Here is a 27,080-nt window from a genome sequence, read left to right as displayed (position 1 = left end):
AATACAGGATCACTGCCCTAGGTAAACACAACTTTAGCAAGCATTTTTCTACCACCTACATGCTAAGTGACTCTCCTGCCTACACTGCATTTCCTGCTTTCTTTTAGGGTCCAGACTCCTGTTTCCAGCTTCTAGATGGGCATCTCCATGCATGTGTCCCACAGACACCTTATTCTGCCCAAAGTGATGGCTCACTGTCTTCAATTTGTAACCCTCACACTTTCATCTGGTACTGAATTCCTTCCCCGATGAAGAAGTTTACCTCACTCACAGAACCTCAGCCAAGCTAGGAAACTTGGGGTCACTGCAGTGTCTTCCCTGGAAACAAAGGCAATCTTTTTATTTATTTTTTATTTTTTTTGCGGTACGTGGGCCTCTCACTGTTGTGGCCTCTCCCGCTGCGGAGCACAGGCTCCGGACACGCAGGCTCAGCGGCCATGGCTCACGGGCCCAGCCGCTCCGTGGCATGTGGGATCTTCCCAGACCGGGGCACGAACCCGCATCCCCTGCATCGGCAGGCGGACTCTCAACCACTGCACCACCAGGGAAGCCCAGGCAATCTTAACCTAATCCAACTGCCCCTGCCTTCCCAGCTCCCTTCCAGTCTCCCCAATTCCCTCCTGCCTGTTCTCAAGTCTCCCACGTAATTCATCTCTTCATCACTGCTCCCCTCAGGGCTGTACTAGTATTCTACATGCCCTCTGTGACTCCACGACCTCCTCCAACTCATCTTCCTTGTGGTAGAAGCTAATATTTCTAATGTTTCTCCTGCCTCAAAATTCTTCATGGCTTTTCAAATCCTTCAATCCTTTGGGCCAATGAAATGAGGTACTGCTCTATATGCTACCTATATGCTGCTCTACATGGTACTGAAAACCCTTCACAATCTGGAAAAATGAGCTGCTTCTGCCACTGGCCCACAAAACTTAAATCTTGTCATATCAAAACTTTAAAATGTCAAGTGTCCTCACACCTTCATACTTCTGCTCACACAATTTTTTATGCCTGAAATGTACCACCCACTCCTACCCCAGGATCTTGCTATAATAAAAATAGCTTGGGATATCAGACTGCTAAATGTGTGTGAAGAAGGTGGAGGAAGCAGAAACAGAACAGGACAAATACTAACTTCTTGAGTATAACCCAAAAGGTTTCTATACAAATATGAAAATATATATATAATGGCCTGTATCTCTGAGAAAAGATCAATTTTTTTCATTGTTTGATCACACAAACTGTTTTAGTATACACATGGGTAGTACACAGCTGTTCTTTTTTTGTTTTTTTTTAAGCTACACATAATTTTTTAAAAAATATTTATTTACTTGACTGCGTCAGGTCTTAGTCGGGGCATGTGGGATCTTTCGTTGTGGTGCGTGGGCTCTGCTCTTCCTTGCAGCATGGGGGCTTCTATCAAGTTGTGGCACACGGGCTCAGTAGTTGTGGTGTGCGGGCTCTCTAGCTGTGGCGTGAGGGCTGCACAGTGCGCGGGCTCTCTAGTTGTGGCACACGGGCTCGGTAGTTGTGGCGCAAGGCTCTCTAGTTGTGGCACGTGGGCTCGGTAGTTGTGGCACACAGGCTCTCTAGCTGTGGCATGCGGGCTTGGTAGTTGTGGCGCACAGGCTCTCTAGTTGTGGTGCGCGGGCTTGGTAGTTGCGGCACGTGGGCTGGTTCTCCGACCAGGTATCGAACCCGCGTCCCGTGCATTGGAAGGCAGATTCTTAACCACTGGATCACCAGGAGAGTCCAGTACACAACTGATCTTTAAGAAACTAGATTATATTGCCAAAATCACAAAAATCACCTTTGGATAAAATCACATATACCTACAGTCAATTAGATAATCTTATTCTGATGAGCTTTTTCTCAAACTTCAATATGAGTTCGAGGAATCCTATAAAATCAAACGATTTCTCTTTAACGTGTGAAAAAAAAATCCTCACTAAAACGCCTGTGAGAAAATATTCCCCTCATTCATTAGGTCAGATGTGAAAGCAGAGAGAGCCATGCAGCCTGTGACCCACGGAAGGTCAGCAGTGACATGACCCCACATCCCTGCCACCATCCACGTCCACCAAGTATGGGATTTGTCTGTCAACTGCTTCACATAAACATAATTACCACATAAAGGTGATCAAAGGAAATTCCTCCAGGGACTTCCCTGGTGGTCCAGTGATTGAGAATCCGCCTTCCAATGCAGGGGACACGGGTTCGATCCCTGGTCGGGGAACTAAGATCCCACATGCTATGGGGCAACTAAGCCCATGTGCCACAACTAGAGAGCCCATGCGCTGCAACTACTGAGCCTGTGCACTCCAGAGCTCGCATGCCAAAACTAGAGAGAAGCCCAAGTGCCGCAATGAAGACCCAATGCAGCCAAGACCTGATGCAGCCAAATAAATAAATAAATATTCAAAGGAAACTTCTCTGGAAATGATTTTTCAAAAAATACTCAAGATGCTCACAAATCAAACCTCTAATAATAGTCTAAAGTAATAAACAACCTATATGCTCCAATCAAGAGTTGGAGATCAATCAAGAGGAATCAGTTTGGGGCTTCCCTGGTGGCACAGTGGTTGAGAGTCCGCCTGCCGATGCAGGGGACGCGGGTTCGTGCCCCGGTCCTGGAAGATCCCACATGCCGCGGAGCGGCTGGGCACGTGAGCCATGGCTGCTGAGCCTGCGTGTCCGGAGCCTGTGCTCCGCAGCGGGAGAGGCCACAACAGTGAGAGGCCCGCATACCGCAAAAGAAAAAACAAACAAGAAAAAAGAGGAATCAGTTATAATATTTTATACTCAATAATAATTACATAAAAATACTATATAGATCATGTATTACCAGATTCCTATTAAAAACTTACCATATACAAAGCATAGCTCAGGGCAAATCAATTTCTATTTTTCATGAACAACAGTATGATAAAGGTCACTTCTTCCTAAATATTCAATACAAAGTTAAAATATGAACTAGAAAAATGAGCTGATTCTTTTAAACCCCACAATAAAGAAATGTTAAAGGATACTGATCTGTCTGTGGTCTTCGAAAGTTCTCTGGAAGATTGGCTTCATATAGTAGTCTTGCTTTAGTATTTCCCATATCTTGCATGCACTATAATAAAAAAAAATCACATATTTTCATTACTCATATAAACATTAAAAAGTAATTCCTATACACACATACATACAAACACCAGACATTTATCATTTCCAATATTCTTTAGAAAAATAATTTAAATCACAACTATGAAATTAATTACTCAAGTTCAAAACAGAAGCATAGTTTTAATCCTTCACATGTCTTCAACATACGTGGATCTGCAGTTTTTGAATGTCTCTTCCCGTGACTACAATACCACCTTCATTTACACTCACTACTTCCTAAAAGTGGATTCCCTGGAAGTTCGTGGTATTACTATTGTTTTAAATGTACCACTTGAACAACACTGCCATTTTTAAGGCCAATAACTCAAGATCAAATTTTCTTTGTTTTGAGCTTCAAAATACTCTGAGGTTTTCATGATTTACAACCAAGGCCACAATGGAGAGCAGTGAGGCAGAAATAGGGCCGCCCTAGAACACAACAGAAGTGGATTCAATTCTTTGGGGTTATTAATCTCTTTAAGAATCTGCCAAAAGCTATGGATCCTCCTCTCGCTACCAAAAAACTGTGCCTAATGGCCAAATTTTACATATAAGTTCAGGAGTTCACAGGACTCTCCCTAAAATCTATCAACCCCAAGAGTAAGAACCATTGCTAAGGAGGCATAAGATAATTAAACTGGTTGAAATGATTATTAAATTAAGTTTCTGGATCACCTATGAGTAAGGACTAACCAAAGAGTACTTCCAGGATATTCTATTACATTAGAAACTGAACTAACATTTACAAACGAAACATTACTCTATCACTATTTTACATCATTTTCAGGGAGCTTAAGTTCCTTAAAATGTTTTAACTGGTTGAAAGATCTGCTTTTATAATTCCTTTTTCCCCTGATTTCCTGAACACACACCCCCCCACCCCGCGTCCCCAAGAAGACAATCCAGGCTTAACAGATCACTAGATGTCATCCTTGGGTTGTAGCCCTCAAGGGGACACAGAACCATCTTCCTTCAGATAAAAAAAATACAGTGACTTTTCTCCCAACTGAGAGTTCTAAGTTATGCAAGATACTAATGTAAACCCATTTCTGGATACCTACACCACCCAACCTCAACATAAGAATTCTTTCAGGGTAAACGAGATTTCTAAGTCATTCCTCTAGAGATAATGAGAACGTGAAGTAATAAAGGGCTGGGAAACATTAAGGGATAGTAAGCTGAAAAACAAGAAAATGTTTTGCTATTTAGCTCTGGAGAGAAGAGAGTAGGCCAAGGGCTCCCCCGTGTCATGAGGCACAGTAGCATGGAGTCAGTCAGTGTGAGGAGGGCTAGGGAACAATCCTCTGAGTGGGGAGAAGAGCAGAGAGACTTTCAGGACTGCTAACCCTTCCTGAAAAAAGGAAGACTGCTTTCCATCGCAAGCATTCAATGATGCCGCATCTTTGTGCGGGGGCACGTGGGAATTCAGTAGCAGAGGCGACCAACTCACGTCATCATAAAGGCATCAAACGTTTGGAAAGAACGAGACCAAGAGAAAGTGTGCATAATATATGCAATGAAGCAAAAAGTAACTTAGATACAGCTCACAGAAACTACAAAAATAAGAAAACTTGAAGTTTCTAACACACAAACGAGAGTACATAAAAATTTTAACAGAAAATTTAGTAAGACTAAAAACAGTAACTGCTATACTTGCCATATCTCATTGATCCAAAGTTACATTTTTCTTCATATTATAACATTCATGAAGTAGAACTGCATCTTACAACTGATCGTGTCTTGTAAGTGATCATTTTTTTCTAATTAGTCCATAAAATGTAGTTGTTTCTTACAATCAGTGACATTATCTTATATTCAATACATATGACTCTATACATTTTATATAAATATTCTCTTTAATATAGGTCATTAATATTTTATTTTGGCAAAATAAAAAATTAAGAACAAGGCATACAAGTACATTATACCAAATTATTTAATTTTGTTCTAGGGATGCTATCCATCACAGTTAGACAGGAGGAAAAAAAGGTATAAAATCTGAAAGGGAGAAGTAATGTGAAATTATGAGCCATTTCTACAGGAGACCACTGCCAAAAAGTGACCTGACGCAGGTGCTCGCCTGTGTGTGTGTCTCTGTTAGCTGGGACTGGGGGAAACAAGGATTCAATAACATCATGGATGTAGAGAGATCATTTTGTAAGGAGAAGTAAGACACTAGTAAGCTCAAATAATTTCTAAGTTTCTAAAAAGTAGAACAGAGTAGGGTGGAAGGAAAGTCTGCAATGAAAGGATTAGTGGAGATGAAACTGGTTCAGCCACTGGAGATGGTTAGAGTGAAGAGAAAAAAACAACAGGAGCTGGCATTCTGGGGAGGTGATAGGAGTGTGGTACAAACTACCTGTCCTCAGAGTGTCAAGACACTACAGGCAAGGGCCCTACAGAACACGTGAAAATTTTTTCTATTGGACTTAAGAGCAAATTCTGGTAACTGGCAGAAGAAAATAATGAAACAGCCTAACAGCTACAATAACAAGCATTGGCCTCAATATCTTATTAATATATATAAATAATACAGTATTATAAATTAGATGTATTATATATAATATATAAATTGCATATATATTATAATACATCAATTGCTTATATATATGCCATTTCAAAGTTTTTAAAATCCTGATTTAGGTATTATTACCCTAATTTGACAGGAAAGGAAACTGAAGCTGCAAGATGTTAAGTAACAGGCCCAGGAGTCTCCACTAGAATTAAACTCGACAGAACCAACATCGGCCACTGGCAGTCTAGACACCTCAGGCTGCAGCCAATGGAACTGGGGACCATATCACGCAAGGCTCATGAACACCAGGCTCTTTGCTTTAGCGGCTCAGTTTTCATTTTACAGATGAGGAAACAAGCACAAAGAGGTTCCCTGCTGGGTAATTCAAGGAATTAGTTACAGAGTTTTAAAAATATTTTAAAAGAAATATTTATTTACATAGTAAACTATACTTCATCTCAAAACTGATTTTTTAAAAACAAGGCAAGCATCCAGTGAGCAGAAATGTATTGATATTCTTGACAAACCATTGTGAGAATATATGAAATACAAAGTCACATTCATTTTTACTTTAAGAAAAGATATATTAATATATTGAAGAATAAGTGAAACGTGTACTCTGCAGTTATGATAAATGCCATTTAGGCAGGACATATTTAAAAATTAATGTTATTTACTATGCCCATTAAATTCAATCTGTCCTCCTTTTATACTTTATATCGTCCTAGAAAGATGAATTTTACATTGTACTTTTTGATGAACGATCTTCATCCAAAACCATCACCATTATAACCGCAAAGGAAGGCTTCACCTGGAAATGGTATAATAGGACACACTTAAGAATCCCAAAGCCCACTATTAAAAGCACTTGTCCTCATAATCTGAGTGCTTTCAGTTTCTCCCCCACAATCCAGTACACAGAACAACAGTTGACCAAAGCCTCACACATCACTTGAGATTCAATTTTTAAAAATACTGTTTGAATCAAAATGCTGAAAAGCCTCTGTGGGCTAAACACATTGTCATCACAATCTAATGTAGATGAAGCATTTCTATTTCTGAAACTTTATAAGTAGACAACATATCACCCAGTCCCAGTTTTTGCACTAAAAAACAATAAAACTGGGCTTCCCTGGTAGTGCAGCGGTTGAGAGTCCGCCTACCGATGCAGGGTACACGGGTTCGTGCCCCGGTCCGGGAAGATCCCACATGCCGCGGAGCGGCTGGGCCCGTGAGCCATGGCCGCTGAGCCTGCGCTCCGCAACGGGAGAGGCCACAACAGTGAGAGGCCCGCATACCACAAAAAAAAAAAAAAAAAACAACAAAGAAAACAATAAATCTTATATTCTAAAAGAGTTCTAAACTTTTTAACGTTTTACAGAGAACTGAGGTTGTCAATTTAAAGTTTTAATTGGCATTTAGTTATTGGATTGTGTAATTTAATAAACATACCGCAAACAAATGTAATAGGAAATTTTATTTTTATGTAACACTACTGTGTATGTTTAAAAAAAAAAAAGGCATTGTTTTATGTCAATGGGGCATCTCCAGTGGAAAAACATGGTAATTAAGCAGCACACAAAAACAGTTTTACTGCAAAAAGGGCCATGAAATGAATGCAAAGATAAAAGGCAACAGGAACATACAGAAACAAAGTGTGCCCAAGTTTGTCACTGTCAATATCAGGAAATAATAAAAGACAAGGTAAGTGACAGGCCACCTGAAGTTCCAACTCAATGATTCATTCTCCTGAGAATAAAATCCGTCACATTTTTTCTTTTCTTTAACCTTCCAAACTCCTGGGATGTGGAATCTGATAACTACGTGAAGCCAGCCACTACTCCAGGGCAGGCTGCTCCTATTTGCCCTAGCCCGCGCACACCCAGCGCAGTCCAGCCCAGGGCCTGGGTCTGTGTTTAGGAGCCAGGCGCCTGGGCCTCCCCTCTCCTTCACCTTGTGCGCCCTCCCCTTTGCTCAGCACCTACCCCAAGTGTCCCTGGAGCGTCTCCTGTACTTTCTCTCTCTTGGCAACAACCATTTATGAGCAAACTGAAACCCACATTAATGGACTGTTTCAGGAAGCTATCTGCATAGTTTTCATAAATTTTTATGTGTATACTGACTTGCCCTTTGGGGTTTACTGGCTATTTTTAAAAATGGAATAAGTGGAAAAAAAGAATAACAGCTACAAAACAAAGCACTGAGATTACTAATTGCTTTGTTGCAAATGACTAGGTTATAATGTGGCAATTAGATCTTCTAAATTCCCAATGGCAAAAATGCAAAACATCAAAATAATCAATAGAATCTTACACATCAGCATGTCATGGAAATACGCTACAGGTCTATGCTAAATCTGGAGAAAAAAAGGTAAAAAACTATGTAAATTAGAACACTTCTACCCATTTTCTGAGAAATAGACGGGGGTGGGAGAGAGAAGACTCTTACTCCCAGGCCAAAAGATTGTTGTGTAAGGATATGAAAATAGCTAAAAATGTGTATCACCTGTATGTTTGTATATATGCATAAAACGTTTCAGGAAGAATATACAAGAAACTGAAAAACAGGGTTGTTCCTACAGAGGGAAACTGGATGACTGAGGGACAAAAATGGGAGGGAGACCACCTATCTTACACCTTCTGTACCCTTTGATGTTTGTACCGTGTCCATATGTTTCCCACTCCCCAACACAATAAAAGAGTTAGAGGGGGGCTTCATTAATCCTACACTGTTCCTAAATAAAATACATCCAGAGGGAGCTTGGCCAGGGATCCAAGCAGCATGTGACTCAGAGCAAGGAGACCTCCTCTCACTAGGGCCCTCCACCTCCACTAAGAGAACAGGGTCTCCTGACAATCCGAGACGTTATGATCGAATAAAATTAATACATTTAACAAATCCCATCCAAGAATATCTCACAGTCAGAATACATTCAAAATATAAATATGGCATTTACATGCCAGGTGTTTTCCCAGTATCATTACCTTCATTACTGTTGCTGAAGATGACATCACTAAACTTTCAACTATTAGTTTTTGCTTCTTAAGATTTCCATGTATGTGGTTTTGTGCGGGAGAGGGAGCACCACTTGCTCTATTTTCTATTCATTAAAATTTGTAGAACACAAAGACTAACATTTCAAACTGCCTTAGCTGAACGTGTGTGTGTGTGTGTGTGTGTGTGTGTGTGTGTGTGTATATTTTAAAACCTCATAATTAAAGAGAAATTGTAGTCCCTGGCAATTCTTCATGTCAGTGACTCACCTCTACTACCACTTGAAATCTCCCAGAATAGTTAGTTCTCTATCTTCCTCTCAAAAGCCACCAGGATTTCTTGCATAGGAGCAAGCTTTTCAGGACTGGTTTCAAGATCTTTTGGGTTCCAGCTGCTGGAAAAGAAGGGCCACTGTTTTTGGTCTCAGGAGCTCTTTGGAAATATTTAATACAGAGTCCATTCCTTCCGTTTTCATGAAATTGCGTTTTAGGGGAGTTGATCTCTTTCTGTTTTAATTGTTGTTTTTAAGAACAAAGTAAGTAAACCACACGTATTTAAACATTAAAATTGTTAAATGATGATGTGGAATCAGAGGTACCAGTTTTCCTATTTTTCACAATTTCTAGATATTCTCAGATCTTGATTCATAAGTTGCAGCACTGGCTAAGTTGCTACAAATTCAGAGAATGAATTCTTTTTTCTTTTAAGCAATAAAATTAAACATTGTTATGACAAAACTGGAAAAGTTTCACATTACAGTCTTCTGTTATCTCTACTTACTATGAAATCATACCATTTGAAGTCCAGGGATAAACCACTACTTCCGTCCTAGGTGATTAAGACCCAGCTCAGGAGTCATCTGGACTCTTGCCCCTTCTGTCAGAAGTCTTAGTGATTCTAACTTTAATATTTTTGTAGGCTTATCCCGTTAATCAACCTCATTGCCACTACTTCAGCTGAAGATCTAGTCACCCACTGCCTAGGCCACTGCAGGAACAAGCCCCTTGGATTTACGTTCTTAAAAGGAACATAACGTTAGGTGTCGCTCTTCAACTGAGAACACGTTAAGAGCTCGTAGGCTGTCCCTCTCCCCATCCCCCATCCCTCACAGGATCAAGGCCAAACCAGCCCCTGCCCACAACTTCCACCTTCACCCCCTATGCACATACAACTGCACCCGATAACTACCTTACTTTCTCAAATACGACATGTTTTCTATCTTTCTGCCTAGAAGGCCCTCTGCACACTGCTGCAAGCTTTTAGAAATTAATAAATAAAGGTCACTGTCAAAAAGGTAATGAGACATTTAAAAGATATGTTTAGAACTTATGATATCACTAGACACTGAGGGTATTTTTTTTTAAGGGAAAAAAAGGAGCCACTACTAAGTAACTTGCTGAAGATGGCCCGTCATTTAGCCAACAAAGCCTAACCCCGAGCCCAGGTCTACAGAGTCCCAGGCCAGCGCCCTGACCACACCTGCTATTCTCGATCATCTTACATTCACAGAAAGCAGGAAGAGAAGCAACCTCGCCTCTAAAATGCTGTGTGCAATGAAATTAACAATAATTGTGTTCCCACATGATCCACTCACACAGGTATTCTACATTCACTGCCACTCAACCACTTCCTACCCAATAGAGCACTCCCTATGGGACAGAAGCCCTTATCTTCAAGTAGCTTGCGATTTCTTTGGTTACACTCTCAGTCCCACCTAGACAGTACGGAATTAATAGGGTTAATGAGTGACTTGAGCCAAGAACTATAGCCAGTCATTAGGAAAAGGGAACTCTAAAAAGCATTACTGATATTTTTAAAAGTTTAACCTCAAAAACAATTAATAAAATCAAGAGAAAAATCACAATCGTGCACATTCAGATTCAAAATAAATGTGACCTTTTCCCCCAATGGATTGTTTAAAATGCAAACATCCTATTAAACTTCACAGATTAAATTTTGCTATAGACAGTATCACATTTCTTTCTGCACATCAGGTAATAGATAAACCCCGCACTGTGCTGCCACCTTACTCTGCTTCTTTGAGGACACATTTAACGATCCTGGAAAGGAGGTGGCCTAAGCTGAATCTCAGTCAAATGGTTCGCAGGGCAGAAACTGAGACACAGATGTAGAGAACAAACGTATGGACACCAAGCGGGGAAAGCGGCAGGGTGGTGGTGGTGTGATGAATTGGGCGATTTTGACTGACATGTATACACTGATGTGTATAAAACTGATGACTAATAAGAACCTGCTGTATAAATAAATAAATAAATAAAATTTAAAAATACAATGAGAATGGGCCATTGCAGAAAATCTGTAAAATGGATACACAATTAAAAAAAGAAAAGTGTGTACATGAGGCCACAATTTGAGAAATTTCATCAGTTTGATGGAATTATAATGAGTCCTCCCACAAAATAAGAAAAAAGTTGTTTGACCAGGGGTCTCTTGAATAAGTGTATACCAAGAATTGTGAACTGAAAGCTTATTATGTGTCTGGTTATATAAGGCCCTATGGAAATTTATCTAAGGGTCAAAACCTTGAGAGGTTAAACAATGTGCTAACATATACAGGTCAAATGTGGTTAAATCATGGAGTGCTTCAAATTAGCTTTTTTAATGACAATTTTATTCCATTAAATATTATTTGTCATGGGAATTCTGTAACAGCAGTGACAGTTTCTGAAGCTCTGAGATGCTCCTTACAAAAAAAAAAAAGAAGTACTAGATTAAAAACACCAAAACCCATGTACAATATTCACACTGAAATTTGGTGATGGAGGATCCCCACAAATCCCGAGATGCCATCAAGTAAGGACGAGGCATAATGACCACTAGACCTGCCTGCAGCTAATGAGGTGTCAGGTGGGTCTGAGAACAGACCACTAAGACAGTGGAGAAATACAAACTGGAAACTGCTGTGAACCAACGTGAAGAAAGCAGATGAAGCTGAAAGGGATTTTACCCACCCGAAGAGCAAGGAAGTGCAAGAAGCTGGGAATGGGGAGGCGCTCCCATGAGGAACCACCAGATCTCCCTTCCAGGACAGGGCCCTACACTGAGTAATTCAAAACGGAGCAGGACAGAAAAAATGGAGATAAAGGACGAGAAGGTCCAGATAAAAGTGGGAGAAGGGAACAGAGCGATCATCTCAGAAAACAAGTGGTTTTACTTTTTAAACATCACGTGAAAACAACAGAAGAGAGAGGTCTGTGAGGTTAGAAAAGCTATCTTGAATATGAGTTCCTTTTAAAGGTAATGAAAAACCAATGTCATATAAAGATGATCAACGGAAAACAAATCAAGGTCATGTCTCATTAAAGTTATCAGAAAAGGAGAATAAGACGTGGAACAACATCTCTGACGGTGAAGCCACACGAGAACAAATACACCCAGGAAACAGATCAAAACGGTAGCCTACTAATTCTAAGCTAAAGCTAGAAGACATAAATACAAAATACGAAAAAATATGTAAAATGAGTTTAAGGACGTGGTGTTATGAAAGAACAACTAAATCAGAAATTAGAAACATGCAGAATTAAAACGAGAACTCAGGAAAAGAATTAGAAATAAAAAAAAATATTTCTGAAATGAATATGAAATCAAATAGATGACCAGAACAAATAAACACAGCAAACAACGATTTAAGAAAACTGGAGAGGCAAAAGAAGAAAAAAAATTTAATGAAAAAAAAAAAGTAATGAAAAGGATCGAAGAAAGTGACAAATAATAGAGTCAGGCAATGAAGACCCAACAGCCAGGTAAGAGTCACTGAAAAAGGAAATTCAAACAAGGAAACACTATACTAAAAAACTAGTTTTTAAAAAGTCACTGAAATAAAAAATTTGAAACTACATATTGGAAGAGCATACCACATGCAGGCATTTCCTGTCTAAAAGAAACCTCTTATATTTCAAGACTGAGACAGGTCAAACATAAAAGCACGAAAGAAGACAGATCATGCAAACATCAAGCAAAAGAGGGCTGCAGTGGCTCCAGACGAACACCTAACAGCCGCGACACATCTACACCACCGCTGGGAAACAGAAAGATAATGAGCCAGCTACAGTGTTTTACATGTACTAGTAGCCTCATTTAAAAACACAGGTAAGATTACTGTTAATAATATGTTTTATTTAATGCATCTTTCTCCTCTGCAGAACTCCCAGGAAAACATAATACCTTATCTCACCTGCACCTAAAGACTTAAAATGGTGCCATAATGCCATTTTTTGCAAGGAACTGACAATTTAATTACTCACCAAGGGCTAACACCAGGCCCGGAGAAAGGATCAATGTGATACATCCTTGGATCCTGCTCCAAGTAAAACAAACCTGCACAACCGCATGATTCAAGTAAAAATTTAAGTTTTGATTGCCTAACAACACTCTAGCTCTCGGTTTCCATTTTTTAAAGACGGCAGAGGGAGCTCACAGGAGGCTGAACTTAACATCAACTGCAAGTCGTTTCATTTCACAAAATTAATACGCTTCTAGAGAATAAAATTTATCATAACTCCATCCAAAACATACTATGTCAGAAAGTGAAAGAGGAGAAAACTTCTTCAGTGTATTCAGGCACTTTCATCCCCAACTCTTAAATCTTTTACACCCCAATTTTACCACTGAGGATGCACACAACATGACCACAACATAAAAAGTACCTGTCATTTTAGTTGCTTTTCTACCTACTGAGTAGTTAAAGTAACTATCAAGTCCCTTTTGCCTATTCTCCCTGATTTGGCCTGATTAGGAATTCAAGCTGAAGTGACAGAATACAGCAAAGGTTACTGATGAAGATTAGCCAGAAATCCATGATGTTAGTAGCTTCCTTAGGAAAAATCCTTTTCTAAGAAAAATCAAAAGTTTAAATTAAGACAAGCAGGTCAACGCTATGACACATCTATTGCCAAATTAAACTAAAGGCTACAACAAGTTACCTTACCGTAGGTTTTTCCGGGAATGACAAGGTTATCATAGAAATCTATACCTATTTATTTAGCTAGTGATTTTCTCTTTATGAAAGAAAATATGAAGAGCAAAAAAGTTCGTCCAAAACATTTTTAGAACCCGTCTTTCAGACTTAACCCAATAATCTTGTCACATTCTTTTGAATTACTGAAGAGTTCAGAACATTTTTATCCTCTGGGGTGGAATTTGACTTTTGGAAAAAGTTGAATCACATCTCTAACTGTGATTCACCGTCTTTATTCTAACACAGATAATGAAAATGTATTTTGAACTGGTGTGGTAACCAAAGAGGACCGGGCATACAATCAAAGAGTCTCAAGCATGGAAGAGACTTCAGTCGTCCAAACTTCTCCCCACCTGCCACCCAATGCTTGGAGCCCAGCTACACACCTCCAGGTGCTCGTCCAGCCTCGGCACAAATCACCCAGTGATGGTAAACAGACTACTCTCCAAGGCAATCAATTTCAGTTTGGGGCGGCTTGAAATGCTGAAAAGTACTGCCTTCTAGTACCTGCATGTGTTACCTTGGAACTTCCACACACTAGCTTAAGTTAGACTCCCTATGGCTGCCGTATTTTTGGAATTTTACAACTATATTGGAACATGCGGAGAAAAGGGGGAAAAATGGAAAGCAAAAGAAACAATGAAAAAATTAAGAACTGATGGAATACAAAGGCACAGGAAAGAAAGCCAGTCTGGATAACCAGATGATTATTTAAATTTTCGATGTACCAAGCTACAGGTAAATAGACATCTACCAATCTTAACATTTACAAACATACACATTAATTACTATGACTGTGGGCAAGATTTTCCATAATGAAACACTGAAACAATTTCATAAATCCTTTTTTCCTGTTTCCGTATGAAACAGCTAGAGGTTCTGTTTATACTGTTAAAGAGCAGCTGTTAATTCTGATATTCTGTTCTTTATTCTACTCAAATGCATCATGTTATCTAGCAAAAAAAAAAAAAATCCATGCCTGGTAACATCTATTCCTTTCTCTTAACTTCTATCATTGCATTAGCAGTTGGCTTTCTATATTTTATGCAAAACATTTTTCACACAGCAACAAGGTTTTTAATTACTTCACAAGAGTTCTTCAGTATACAAATATGAGTAGATAATGTAAAACCATGTTGAAATTCCAGTGCCTTGGAATCAACCTAACGGGCTAACTCCAGCCTTACCAAACACACTTGGGAAAATTACCAATTACTTCATGCCAAGGATATCCAAGGTTTCTTAAGGCATGATGAATCCATGAATACCAAAGGTTTCGAACAGACAATCTAAAAGAAGAACTGAAACTCTATAGAAGTCACTACTGGAAAGAGAGGGAAAAACCATCTGCACTGAAAAATACCGGCTGAACCCACAAGAGTAACTGAGTTTTCCACATGGAGAAAGACAAAAGAGCAAAAAGGCTAAAGACAAAACTGTATCAAGTGTCCAGCAGGAGGGAAAAGCAGAAAAAGAAACAGGAAAAAAAATACAGCGCCTAAATAATAAAACAAAACAAAAGATGAGGATAGTAACTTTAAAGAAAAAGCTTCAAGGACGCAGCGATGAGTGTCAGGGAAGCAGGGAGTCCAAGACGGAGGTGGGCGGAGAGCTGGGCGTGGCCACAGGAGTGACTGTACTCTTTGTGAGCGCAAACTCAGCAGAGTGACGGGAATAAAAATGAGCTAGCAGAGGCAAAGTCAGGTAAAGAAATGAAATAGCAGGTAAAGACCTTACTCAAGAAATTCAGCTGCTAAAGGAAGGTAAGAGCTAGTCGCTGGAGGACAGTGGCCGGCCACCGTGAGTACCTGGTAAACGCTAACTGGTGAACAAGCAAACCAGCGAGTAAAGGAGCACAACAGAGTTGGGGGCTGTTTGTGGGGGTCAGAGGGTACAAGGCGAAACTTTTATGAAAGGCCGGAGTGAGGCAGCGTGTTTCAAAGAGGAGGAAAGAGTTTAAAGATGTCTCCAGGGGCTTCCCTGGTGGCACAGTGGTTGAGAGTCCACCTGCCGATGCAGGGGACACGGGTTCGTGCCCCGGTCCGGGAAGATCCCACATGCCGCAGAGCGGCTGCGCCCGTGAGCCATGGCCGCTGAGCCTGCGCGTCCGGAAAAGATGTCTCCAAATGAACATAATTTTTTTAATTAGGTGGAAAAGCAGGAAGGAAGGCTGAGAATGAAAATAAAGGCAGCGAAACCGGCACCCACCACCTTCCTCCACCCTGACCCTAAAACGAGAACAAACAGCTGGAAGTCAGATCGGAAACATTCAGAGAATGGGTGGACAGAAAATGAGAGGAGAGCTTCTGTTCTTCTGTTGTAACAGTAAACGATGATGTGAGGAGAGCTGGGTTCAAAGACCCCTCCTTCTAGTCCAAAGTGTAGTCCAAAGCTAAAGCACAAATGGTAAAGCTATAAAGGCATGGAAGGGAAAATGCCTACAAAATGTTGAAGGCAAGTCCACTATGCCTAGGGAGACTGGATATATTTTATACATGAATACATTTTAGTTGTGTTATCTTGGTGTTTCCAAACAAATACCAATACCATATCAATAAATGACACTAGTAAGTAGTAAAACAAAGAGCATGTGAGAGACAATTACTAAAAGATTTATAGATACATAAAATATTAAAAGTGGTCCAAAAGTTATCAATTTAAACACCAAATATACGTAGTATACTTTCCACTATGGACAAAGTCTCACTAAGGTGTTCTATTGGACAACACAATTTACACGACTATCTACAAAGTGAGCTAAGAAACTTTACTCTTCATTTTTTTAATCCCCATTTCTTTTTTTTTAATTTACCTTTTTATTGAAGTACAGCTGATTTACACTGTTGTGTTACTCTCTGGTGCACAGCAAAGTGAGTGACTCAGTTATACATATATATAATTTTTTTCATGTTCTTTTCCACTATGGTCTCTTGCAGGATATTGAATATAGTTCCCTGTGCTATGCAGTACGACCTTGTTGTTTACTGTATTCTTTATTTTAACTCCTTCAATACAGACACTGGAAAATGAATAATTAAGAATTTTTAAATAATGGGGAAAAATGGTAATCGAGACGTGGAGTTGATGAACCAGTACAAAATTTAAAAGAAAAGCTATAGTATTTATAAAAGTATTGAAACATTGATCCTTTCCAAAAATTTGAGAAGTACCCAATAATAAACCCAAGATCAAAGACATTTAATCTATGAACCACTATTAAAAAAACTGTTTTATTAAAATTTAAGGTGAATAACTCTATTTCCATTCTATCAAAATACAAATAAGTTTTGTAACATAAATTATTTTCTTTTAAAAGTAAGCATACAGCAATACTAACACAGCTATAACATGACAGATGCCCTAAACACTGACTGCCACACAAACATATAAATAACTGACATAAATATGATGTATATATAATATCAGTTGATAAGAAGTCCTGAGGCAAAACTTAGTATGTTAACAAAAACCACTTTTATTCAACAGGGTGACAGGGCTCAGAGATTAGATATTTCCACATTTACTTATAAAATATAGAAAATAAATAAATAAAACCAAAACGAAGTATCATCTTTGAAAATGAGAGACACGATCCCCATGACATTGTACAGGTGGTGGTGGGGAAGACCCAGAGCAGAACTGACGACACGCAGTGAAAACATTTCTCTTACTCTGTGAGCAAGTATCGCCCAAGCAGTTTCTATGCTAAATAAATTCTTACATCGTAAGGATATGGAACACTAAATCACACTGCGATCTTCACTTTCCCCAATCTGAACCTAGACTCAGAGTTAATAAGAACAGACTCCAAAAGACAAAAGTTCCAATGCACAGCAACCTAGGGGAACAGAAATCAGTGCAGCGGCTGCCCCTGGGGGGTCCTGACTAGAAATGGACACAAGGAACCTCTCCCTAGTGATGGACGCGCTCAGAGTATCTGTACCGGGATTCTGCTGACGCACACAGTCAGCTCTGCCCATGCGCGGCCCCGTGTCCAGGAACTCCACCATTTCAGGTAAAGGACTTGAGCGTCCACGGATTTCGGTGTCCGTGGGGGTCCTGGCACCAACCTCCCGAGGATACAGGTGGATGACTATAAAGACATCTGCCAAGGTACGTAAAACTCACTTTTATCTGGATTCTCTCTGTAATTATACCTCTTTTTTTTCCCTACGTAAGTAAATAAATAATGCCAAGGGTGGATAGAACTGGATTGTAAGGAACACACCTACCACCACAGGAAATAGGATCTGCTTAAAGCTGAATAAGGAGTGACCTCAACAGACAATGGATGCCACTACCTAACCACTCATCTCTGAATGTCTTACCATCCAATACCACTAAACGTGAATTACTTCTCACAAATATTCTCAAGAAGTAATTCTTCTATACTCAGTAATACCACACAATGGGTCCATTTGTTTGTTTACTCAGTAGTACATTTAGCAACCGATTCATCACAGCAGATTCACTAGGGAAGCTAATTGCTTAAGATCAGAAAGATACTCAGAGCAGCAACAACGAGGGTCTGCACAGTGAACAGATGGACTAATCCTACTGGTAACTGACAAGTCGGCGCTACTGAGTGTTCAAGGCATGCCCGTCTAAAAAGAGCACAACACTGTAAATCACTATACCTCAATAAAAAGCGTGCCAGGCACCGCTGTAAATGCTTTACCCGCCCTAACTTAGCTGGTCCTCACGGCCCCTGCACGGGGACAGTTGCCACCCCACCTCGCAGACAAGGGCACTCAGGCACCTGCGCTTGGGCATCCTGTCAGCACCGCCCAGGCCTACCTGGCCATCTGGCTCCAGAGACAACTTTCTCAATCACTTTGCTCTGCGGCCTCTCTAGAACCAGCGGCCTTAAAACAACCCCTGTGCTCCGCAGTGTGGAGCCTGGGGTCTTGGCCAACCGCTTCTTCCTCTTCACCACACAGCAGTCCAGGGCCAGTTTCCGAAGAACAACTCTGGCTTTGCCTGCAAGCAAGCCGACAAGCCCCCCACAAGATCTGTCCGTGTAGTTAGGCTTCCCTGCTCTTCTTTAAAGTGAAACTTCATTGTCTCCTCAATTTGATTTTGCAGGAGTGCACCTACCTTTACCCTCCTCACCTGCAGAAGCAGCCCCACGGCTTACGGAGCCACACAGAGCATCCTCTGTGAGAAGTACTCATCAAAAGTCTTGCATTCGAAAACAGTAATTCTTATCTGAAGAAGCTGACAGTTGGAACCATGCAAATGTGTTCAAATACCATTTCAAAGACTGTATGTTACTTAATAATTGCTTTCAAAATCCTTACACATTTAATAATATAGGATCTTGCTTTGTACCTATAACCAATCCCACAGAAAACCAGTGAACTACAGCCCTCTGTTTGGGAAGTTATGCTCTAAACTATTAAAAAAGAACAACTGCCTACTTCAAATAACCTGCTACTCAACTCCTTTCAGCAGCCTAATTGAGAAAAATAATATTTCTGAAGAATTTAATTGTCCAGGGATTTCACGTTTTCTCCTTAGTCTGAAATGAACCATTAAAAAGGCAATACACTGGGTCTTGAATGTTTTATACCTCCATAATCCATTACAAACACCAAGCTACATTTTCAAGCTACATGTTTTCTTAAAAACAACTTAAACAATGTCATGAAATCTGTCACCACAGTTACTACAGAGATGTTACTAAGAACACTGCCTCATATAAAATGTTCAAAAAGCTCTGCTTCCTTGATTAACAAGTAAAATTTCTCCTCAAGGATCTCGAAAATACACAAAGCTCCATATTTCCTTTTATGCTCTAGCCAGCAAAATGTTCAAAAACTAGTCTAAGACTAAGTAAATTATGCTTGACTTTATGGCCTGAAAAATCTCTATTCTATTTTTTTTCCTTTGAGTATTTCTGAGGTTTAATTTTTTTTAATATTTAAATCTTTGCTACATCTGGAACTTACTTTGGCATAAATATGTCTTCAGTATAGAAATTTTACTTTCTTTAACCAAGTCTATGTATTGTTTTTTAATGACCACACCCTCCCAGCATTCTATTCTATTCTTTCCACCCTCACCCCACCCCACCCCACCCATGCCAATTTTTGTGTTATTTTTGTTCTTTTATGATTGTGAGATTTGTGTGTGTATCACTGAAGTTCAACTACATATATCTGTATATTTAGGCTTCATGCTGACTAAAAGTAATTTGAAAAGGTCGTAAGAAAAAGTTATGTAATTTCACTGTGAACTATAAAAACTATAAAATAAAAAAGTTATGTAATTTCACTGTGAACTAGAAATAATCATTTTTACATTAGCAATTAACCTTAAGAACTAGCAAGTATGATTTTGAGGATTTAATACTGTCACACTGGAAAAAGGGCAAGCCCTTAAAATTACAAATTTCTCTCTAAAAAGCTAAACCGCTCGAAACAAGCCCAAATCAGTCACGAGAACATTTGCTAACTGGGCTGTCTTCCGACCCCTCAGCCCTATCTGCCTATGGAGAACACCCACCCCTGCACAGAAGGGAAGGCCTTCCAGTTAGCGCTCAGGAAGAGGTGGTCTGTTCTTTGTCTTTACCCAGGCGCCCTCTACTGACAGCAAAGCAAAACAGACTGTGGAATTATACCTGCAAATTTCATCAGCACAAGGAAAATAAATTTATTTTTTAAATACTTCAAAATCAACATTTTACGTAAAAATAGATTAAAAACTGACTTTACTATAGAACCAAGAAAAAATACACATCTGTGAACTGACAATTCAGATAACACTCGAATTTTGTATGTGGCATATCCATATTTCAATATACTACTTTTCAATGTTAATCCTTAGGTGCAAGAAGGATTAAAGATTATAAATCCATTTTAAATATTTTCAATAATTTCTCGGTAGGGAGATGTTTACCTGGATCTGTTCCGGTGTCCATTGGTCTAGGTTGACTGACTTGACCCTGGATATATGAACCCCAAGATTCCTATGGATGCCAGCACATCTGATGCAAATAAACACACCAATATTCCAGGAAGCCCATCGAGGACCTAATTACAGAGAAGAAACAGAGAAAAGCTAGTATTAAAAAATAAAATGAGGCTTCCCTGGTGGCGCAGTGGTTGGAAGTCCGCCTGCCGATGCAGGGGACGTGGGTTCGTGCCCCAGTCCAGGAAGATCCCACACGCCAGAGAGCGGCTGGGCCCGTGAGCCATGGCCTCTGAGCCTGCACGTCCAGAGCCTGTGCTCCGCAACGGGAGAGGCCACAACAGTGAGAGGCCCGCGTACCGCAAAAAAAAACACAAAAAATAAATAAAATAAAATATAACAGCATATAAGAAGCATTCTGGTTCTTTATACAATCGTAATTAATGGAGGGTTACAGAATTCACACGTTCAAATTTTCAAATGGCACAGCTGCAGCTTGCTAAGAAGATGTGTGTCTTGGCTATGCTGAAAGGTTATAAATCAACCTTCAAGAACCTTAATGAGTTTACTAATTTTCTTTTCCTAGCAGCTTCCCCCAAATCTAAGAATTTAAAACTACTTTATGTGAACAGTTTACTCACTCACCATATTTGAACCAGGAGTAGTAATATCCCACAGTAAAAAGTCCTTTATTAAATGTGTAGGGTATTGCTTAAAAGATTACCAACAAGTAAAAATCAAAGCGGTTTTTAAAAATGCAACAGAAATTAGTAGGAAACAGACAACCAACCTAAACAGAAAAATGGACAAAAAGATACAAATGAGTAATTCAGAAGAAATGTACGGCCAATAAACACATAAAAACCCTCACTGGTAATTAGGAGGAAATGCCCTTGAAAACTACAACAACTTCCATTTTGCAATCAACACACTGGGGGGGGGGATTTTTTTAATCCATTAATACCAATTGTAGGATGAGAAACAGCAAGGACTGCCTCAAGAAGCCTTGTATCAACATGAATAAATCTCAGCTAGAACCCTGAGATTAAGAAAATTTATAGATGAACTAAGGTGTGTTATAAAATGTTAGCTCTTTGGGTCATGGTCAAAAAACTCTGAAAAACACTGTAGGGAAACTCACCTAAGTATACAAGAATACAAGCCTCAGCTGTACTATTCTTCATATCTTTGAATGTATTATTTCTTGATAATTTTAAATGCTCTTATGATTATCTTCACATATTGCTTATACAATTAAAGTAAAATGGAAAATAAAAGTACTATCTGGAAATTATATCAAATATTCAGAAGCTTATATATAACAGATTTCTATAAATCACTTGATTATGAAAAAAAATACAGTAAGAGGTATCAATAAAAAGCAAGCTTTTTTTGGGCTTCCCTGGTGGCACAGTGGTTCAGAATCTGCCTGCCAATGCAGGGGACACGTGTTCGAGCCCTGGTCTGGGAAGATCCCACATGCCACGGAGCAACTGGGCCTGTGAGCCACAATTACTGAGCCTGCGCGTCTGAAGCCTGTGCTCCGCAACAACAGAGGCCGCGATAGTGAGAGGCCTGCGCACCGCAATGAAGAGTGGCCCCCGCTTGCCACAACTAGAGAAAGCCCATGCACAGAAACGAAGACCCAACACAGCCATAAATAAATAAATACATTAAAAAACAAAAACAAAAAAACCAAGCTTTTTTAAAAATTCAGGTTTCTGTTTAAGTACATACTTTTTACCTAAAGGTGAGAGTGAATCTACAAAATACCACTGAGGCCAATAATTTCAACCCAGTAAAACTAAACACATTCCCCCAAAATTCCTTAGGAGGGAGGTTAAGCATATACAATTTATGCCACAATATCCTGCTTTTAAATTTGAGAAGTGACACCTATAAGCTGACAAACATCTGGGACACGCTCTATTTAAATATGCTTGACTGTCGAGAGTGTCAAAATGAGTTAGCGGTCAACAGACCAGCACGGCCCATGTACTCAGCCACCTCTGAGCTGCATAAATTACCCTGGACTAGTAACAAACTGAGCTACCAGGTTCCCATCTGTTAGATGGAGTTAGAATGGCTGCCCTCAGTACTTAGGTGAGACACGTATGGAAAACATTTTTAAAGTTTTAAAGCACTACTTAAGTGCAAGTTACTGTCATGTTAAGAAATTTCGATAATCAAAATACAATACCTTTCTTTCTCTAGAGAAGTTCCTACATTGGTCTGTAAAACAACTGTATCTTAACTTTCCCTCTCAGGCAGTGGGTCCAGAGCATGAGGAGAAAACAAAGATTTTCAACACACTCCAAGTGGGGCTTCATTGTTATTAAAATAGAATGATTCCCCTCAGAATAATCTGCTACAACCTCAGCCAAATACAAATGGAGACTTTTCTATACAGCACGATTTTCCTGATGTGAACGCTATGGCTGAATGAACTTGCATAATGGGATATGACTGTCCATGCAGGTAAAAAGCTGTAGCACCCAATACAGTGGTGCATTTTTATAACAACAAAAGAAAGGGACTTTAATGTAAAAAAACCTTGCACAAGAATAATGCTAGCAAAAATTTTTAAATGGCTATATTACTATTGAGCAAAAGCTAGATATAATTAAATGTTAGATGATGTTTAGGTCATACGAATTTAAGGCTATGAAAACCATGTTATTGATTCCTGCAAGGGAAAAAAAACTTGTTATCACTTACGGGAAACTTTAGCCCCAATCACTTTTTAGCAATTGAAATAATAATGTAATTTTGTCAATGTATCTTTCTTTGGAACATAACTATCATAACTGAACAATATAGTCAAGAACCCCTAAAAATAGACTTTTAAAAGCCTAACCGAAATTACAAATGGGTTATCCACTCTATAAAATTAGCCTTGTGAGCTTAACTAAAAAGCTGGCTTGATAAAACAGTAGTTGCTTAACATGGTAGTCATGCAGTTACAGGTATGAAATCCTCATTTTCTTTCACCAAACTACTCAATGAGTACTTACCAATTCTGTGCCAAGTAAATGCTTTAAAAGACCATGGACACACGATAAAAAGCTAAGTTCCCAGACTCGGGAGGCCACACCAATATAAACAGGTATAACCATTTAAAAAAACAATGTGGTAAAATGTAATCAAGTTCTAGATGAATAAACCCTTCCACCAGACAATCTGTTCTCTCTCTCTCTCTCTCTCTCACACACACACACACACACACGTGCTGACACACATACATATATGTTTATCAATTTATAGTCATGATATGACACATCTATGTACACATATACATTCACACATACACAACACACCCTACAGCAATATTTTAAACAGCAGGTCATAATTCATTAATTTAATCTCAACAAGTATTCACTTTTAGAAGGAAAAAAGATATGAGTGCATCACACAAAGGGTAAATATAACTTTGTTAAACTTTTTTAAAAAAATCAGTTGACATATATATATATATATATATATATATATATATATATATATACACAGAAATCAGGTCACGTTATAAAGTGTTGTTTCTCTGGATCACAGTCAAATAAGACTGAAAACACTACAAACAAACTCATACATATATTCGGGACCTCCCTGGTGGCACAGCAGTTAAGAATCTGCCTGCCAATGCAGGGAACACGGGTTTCAGCCCTGGTCCAGGAAGATCCCACATGTCACGGAGCAACTAAGCCCGTGCGCCACAACTCTAGAGCCCGCGAGCCACACTACTGAGCCTGCGAGCCACAACTACTGAGTCTGTGCACCACAACTACTGAGCCCACGCGCCACAACTACTGAAGCCCTCCTGCTCTGAGGCCCGCGTGCTGCTACTGAGCCCGCGTGCTGCAACTATTGAAACTCACGCACCTAGAGCCTATGCTCCGCAACATGGGAAGCCACCGCAATGAGAAGCCCATGCAGCGCATTGAAGAGTAGCCCCCGCTCGCCACAACTACAGAAAGCCCGTGCGCAGCAACAAAGACCCAACACAGCCAAAAATAAATAAAGTTATAAAAAAAAACTCATATATATATATACTCAAGAAGCCATGTAACCAGAATATTTATAGCAGCATGATTTCTAAAAAGATTGACAATACCTTAGAAATGTTCAACACTATGATTATCTCCATACATGGAATATTACACAACAGTGAAAATGAATAGGCTGCACACATCAACATGGTTGAACGTTACGTTTGTGATCAATTTTAGCACAATGTAAGATATACGTAAGGGGCAAGGAGGACCCCAGCTACGGAGACAAGTCTGCTGGAAGGCGTGCAGGTCTCACAGAGAGCTTGAAATGAAGTTTAAAGGCTGTCTAGGAGGCCCCTGGCACAGAATATACCAAAACACATCTTGGCAAAGGCTAAAACAAGGTGAGGATGGTAGGGGAGTCTGGGAGAGCTGAAGGGCAGGGCATTAGAGTAACGGGAAACTTTCAGGAGCTGACAGTGGAGGCAGCACAGCGGAACACCTCACACAGCAACAAAGGGACAGGCCCAGAACCCGTGGAAAGGCCCGCTGTCCTCTTGCAAGTTCACCACAGCACTCCCACTCACACATGCCCTTTCCTGCCTTCCTGCCTCTGCACGTGTTGCCCCTCCGCTCCGAATGTTCTCTCCAGGCCGCGGCAGGCCAGGCTCACTCGGCCACACGCTGCCTCCTCCAGGTGACTTCGATGACCCTGCAGCTCCAGCTGCCTCCCCCAGCTACCTCCCCCAGCTACTCTCCATCATTCACAAGACTTACAACAGTCTCCTCTGAAGTTCACCTAAAAATCTAAGGTGAACAAAAAGACAAATACAGAAAAACACAAATAGATAAACAGCTGGAGGGTTTAACTATTTTAGAAGCTAAGTCTCCCACTAAGAAAAAGAAAAGAACTGCACGGTCAGTTCTAGATCGGTGTCTCCCAGCGCGTGCACATCCCTGGGGATGTGATGAAAATGCGGATTCTAATCTGGTAGCCCTGGACGGGGCCTGAGACTCTGCAATCCTGACAAGCAACCCAAGATGCCCATGCTGCCACCACAGACCACATTTAGAATAGCAAGATTCCAGATTACTTTTTGTATAAAATGTCTCATAGATAAAATAGTCCATTTTCTGCTGACAGCATCTATCTTCATTTGCCTGTGTGGTTTCTGTCCTTTTCCTCTTCCCATTTTATGTTGTTTGTTACCTCAAATTATCCCTTTTTGTGTTATGATTTTGTTAACCAAATTGAAGTAGCTATAGTTATTTTCACTGCTTTCTTTTCCTTTAGCCTTTATGCTGTAATTAAATGTTTAACAACCTATTGTGATACAGAGTCACAATTTTCTGATTCTATTTACCACCTTACTCAAAGTTTGTGTACTTTTGCCTTTTCGTTTCAGGTAGACGAGCTCCTTCCAACATGTCTTGTAAGGCATGTCTGGTGGTGATGAACTCCCTCAGCTTCTGTTTGTCTGGGAGAGCCTTTATTTCCCCTTCATATCCGAAGGGTAACTTTACTTGGCACAGTATTCTTGGCTGACAGTTCTTCTCTTTTGGTGTTCTCAAATATGACTCCCCTCTCTTGGCCTGTAGAGTTTCTGCTGAGAAATCTGCTGGTAGCCTAATGGGGGTTCCTTTACAGGTGACCATCCTTCTTCCCTGGCTGCTTTAAAATTCTTTCTTTGTCACTGACTTTTGATAGTTTTAATATAATGTGTCTTGGAAAAGGTCTTTTTGCATTGAGACAATTAGGGTTCTGTTAGCTTTCTGGGCTTGTATATCCAGTTCCCTCCCCAGGTTTGGGACGTTCTCGGCTATTATTTCTTTTAAAAAAAAATATTTATTTATTTATTTGGCTGCGCCAGTTGCAGCACATGGGATTTTCGTTGCAGCATGCAGGATCTTTTAGTTGCGGCATGCGAACTCTTAGTTGCAGCACATGGGCTCTTAGTTGTGGCGTGTGGGATCTAGTTCCCTGACCAGGGATCGAACCTGGGTCCCCTGCACTGGGAGCGCGGAGTCTTAGCCACCAGACCACCAGGGAAGCCCCACAGCTATTATTTCTTTAAATAAGCTCTCTGCTCCCCTCCCCCGCTCCTCTCCCTCTGGGACACCCATCACCCTAACATTGCCCTTCCTGAACGACTCGGACAGTACTCTCAGAACTTCTTCATTTTGTTTAGATCTTATTTCTCTGTCCTCTTCCAGCTGTATCATTTCTATCTCTCTGTCTTCGAGTTTGCTAATTCTCTCTTCCATCTGCTCTGCTCTGTTTCCAGTCCCTTCTAATGTGTTCTTCATCTCCTTTATTGAGCTCTTCAGCTCCAGAATTTCTGTTTGGTTCTTTTTTTAGCGTTTCACTCTCTGCGGTAAAGTAATCCTTCTGTTCATTAATTTTATTCCTGAGCTCACTGAACTGCCTTTCTGACTTTTCTTATAGCTTGTTGAGTTTCTTCATGACAGCTATTCTGAATTCTCTATCAGTCAGACTGCAATATTCCACGACTTTAAGTTTGGTTTCTGGAGATCAGTCGTTTTCTTTTTGTGA

The 27,080-nt window shown here is 40.0% G+C and overlaps 1 protein-coding gene across 9 annotated transcripts in view; it reads right to left on the bottom strand.

Annotated features, from left to right (window-relative positions):
• Positions 1 to 27,080, bottom strand: part of SMAP1 (small ArfGAP 1) — a 149,005-nt gene that overhangs the window by 80,706 nt on the left and 41,219 nt on the right. For 7 of the 9 annotated variants that reach the window (XM_089921726.1, XM_022590453.3, XM_022590452.3 and 4 more), the window contains exons 2-3: positions 20,529 to 20,662; positions 3,024 to 3,109 (exon numbers count right to left, since the gene is read on the bottom strand). In XM_089921726.1, coding sequence (XP_089777852.1) covers positions 3,024 to 3,109; positions 20,529 to 20,662 — 220 coding nt within the window. Of the gene's footprint in view, positions 1 to 3,023; positions 3,110 to 16,440; positions 16,648 to 20,528; positions 20,663 to 27,080 lie in introns of all 9 variants that reach the window. The other 2 variants (XM_089921731.1, XM_030759233.2) reach the window with 2 other exon arrangements.

Source organism: Delphinapterus leucas, chromosome 12, assembly GCF_059928025.1.
Source record: "Delphinapterus leucas isolate spDelLeu-1000000601 "Yukka" chromosome 12, BTC_Dleu_Yukka2, whole genome shotgun sequence".
Classification (NCBI taxonomy): domain Eukaryota; kingdom Metazoa; phylum Chordata; class Mammalia; order Artiodactyla; family Monodontidae; genus Delphinapterus; species Delphinapterus leucas.
Note: the sequence above shows the minus strand (reverse complement) of the source record. Positions and strands in the feature narration are given on the sequence as shown.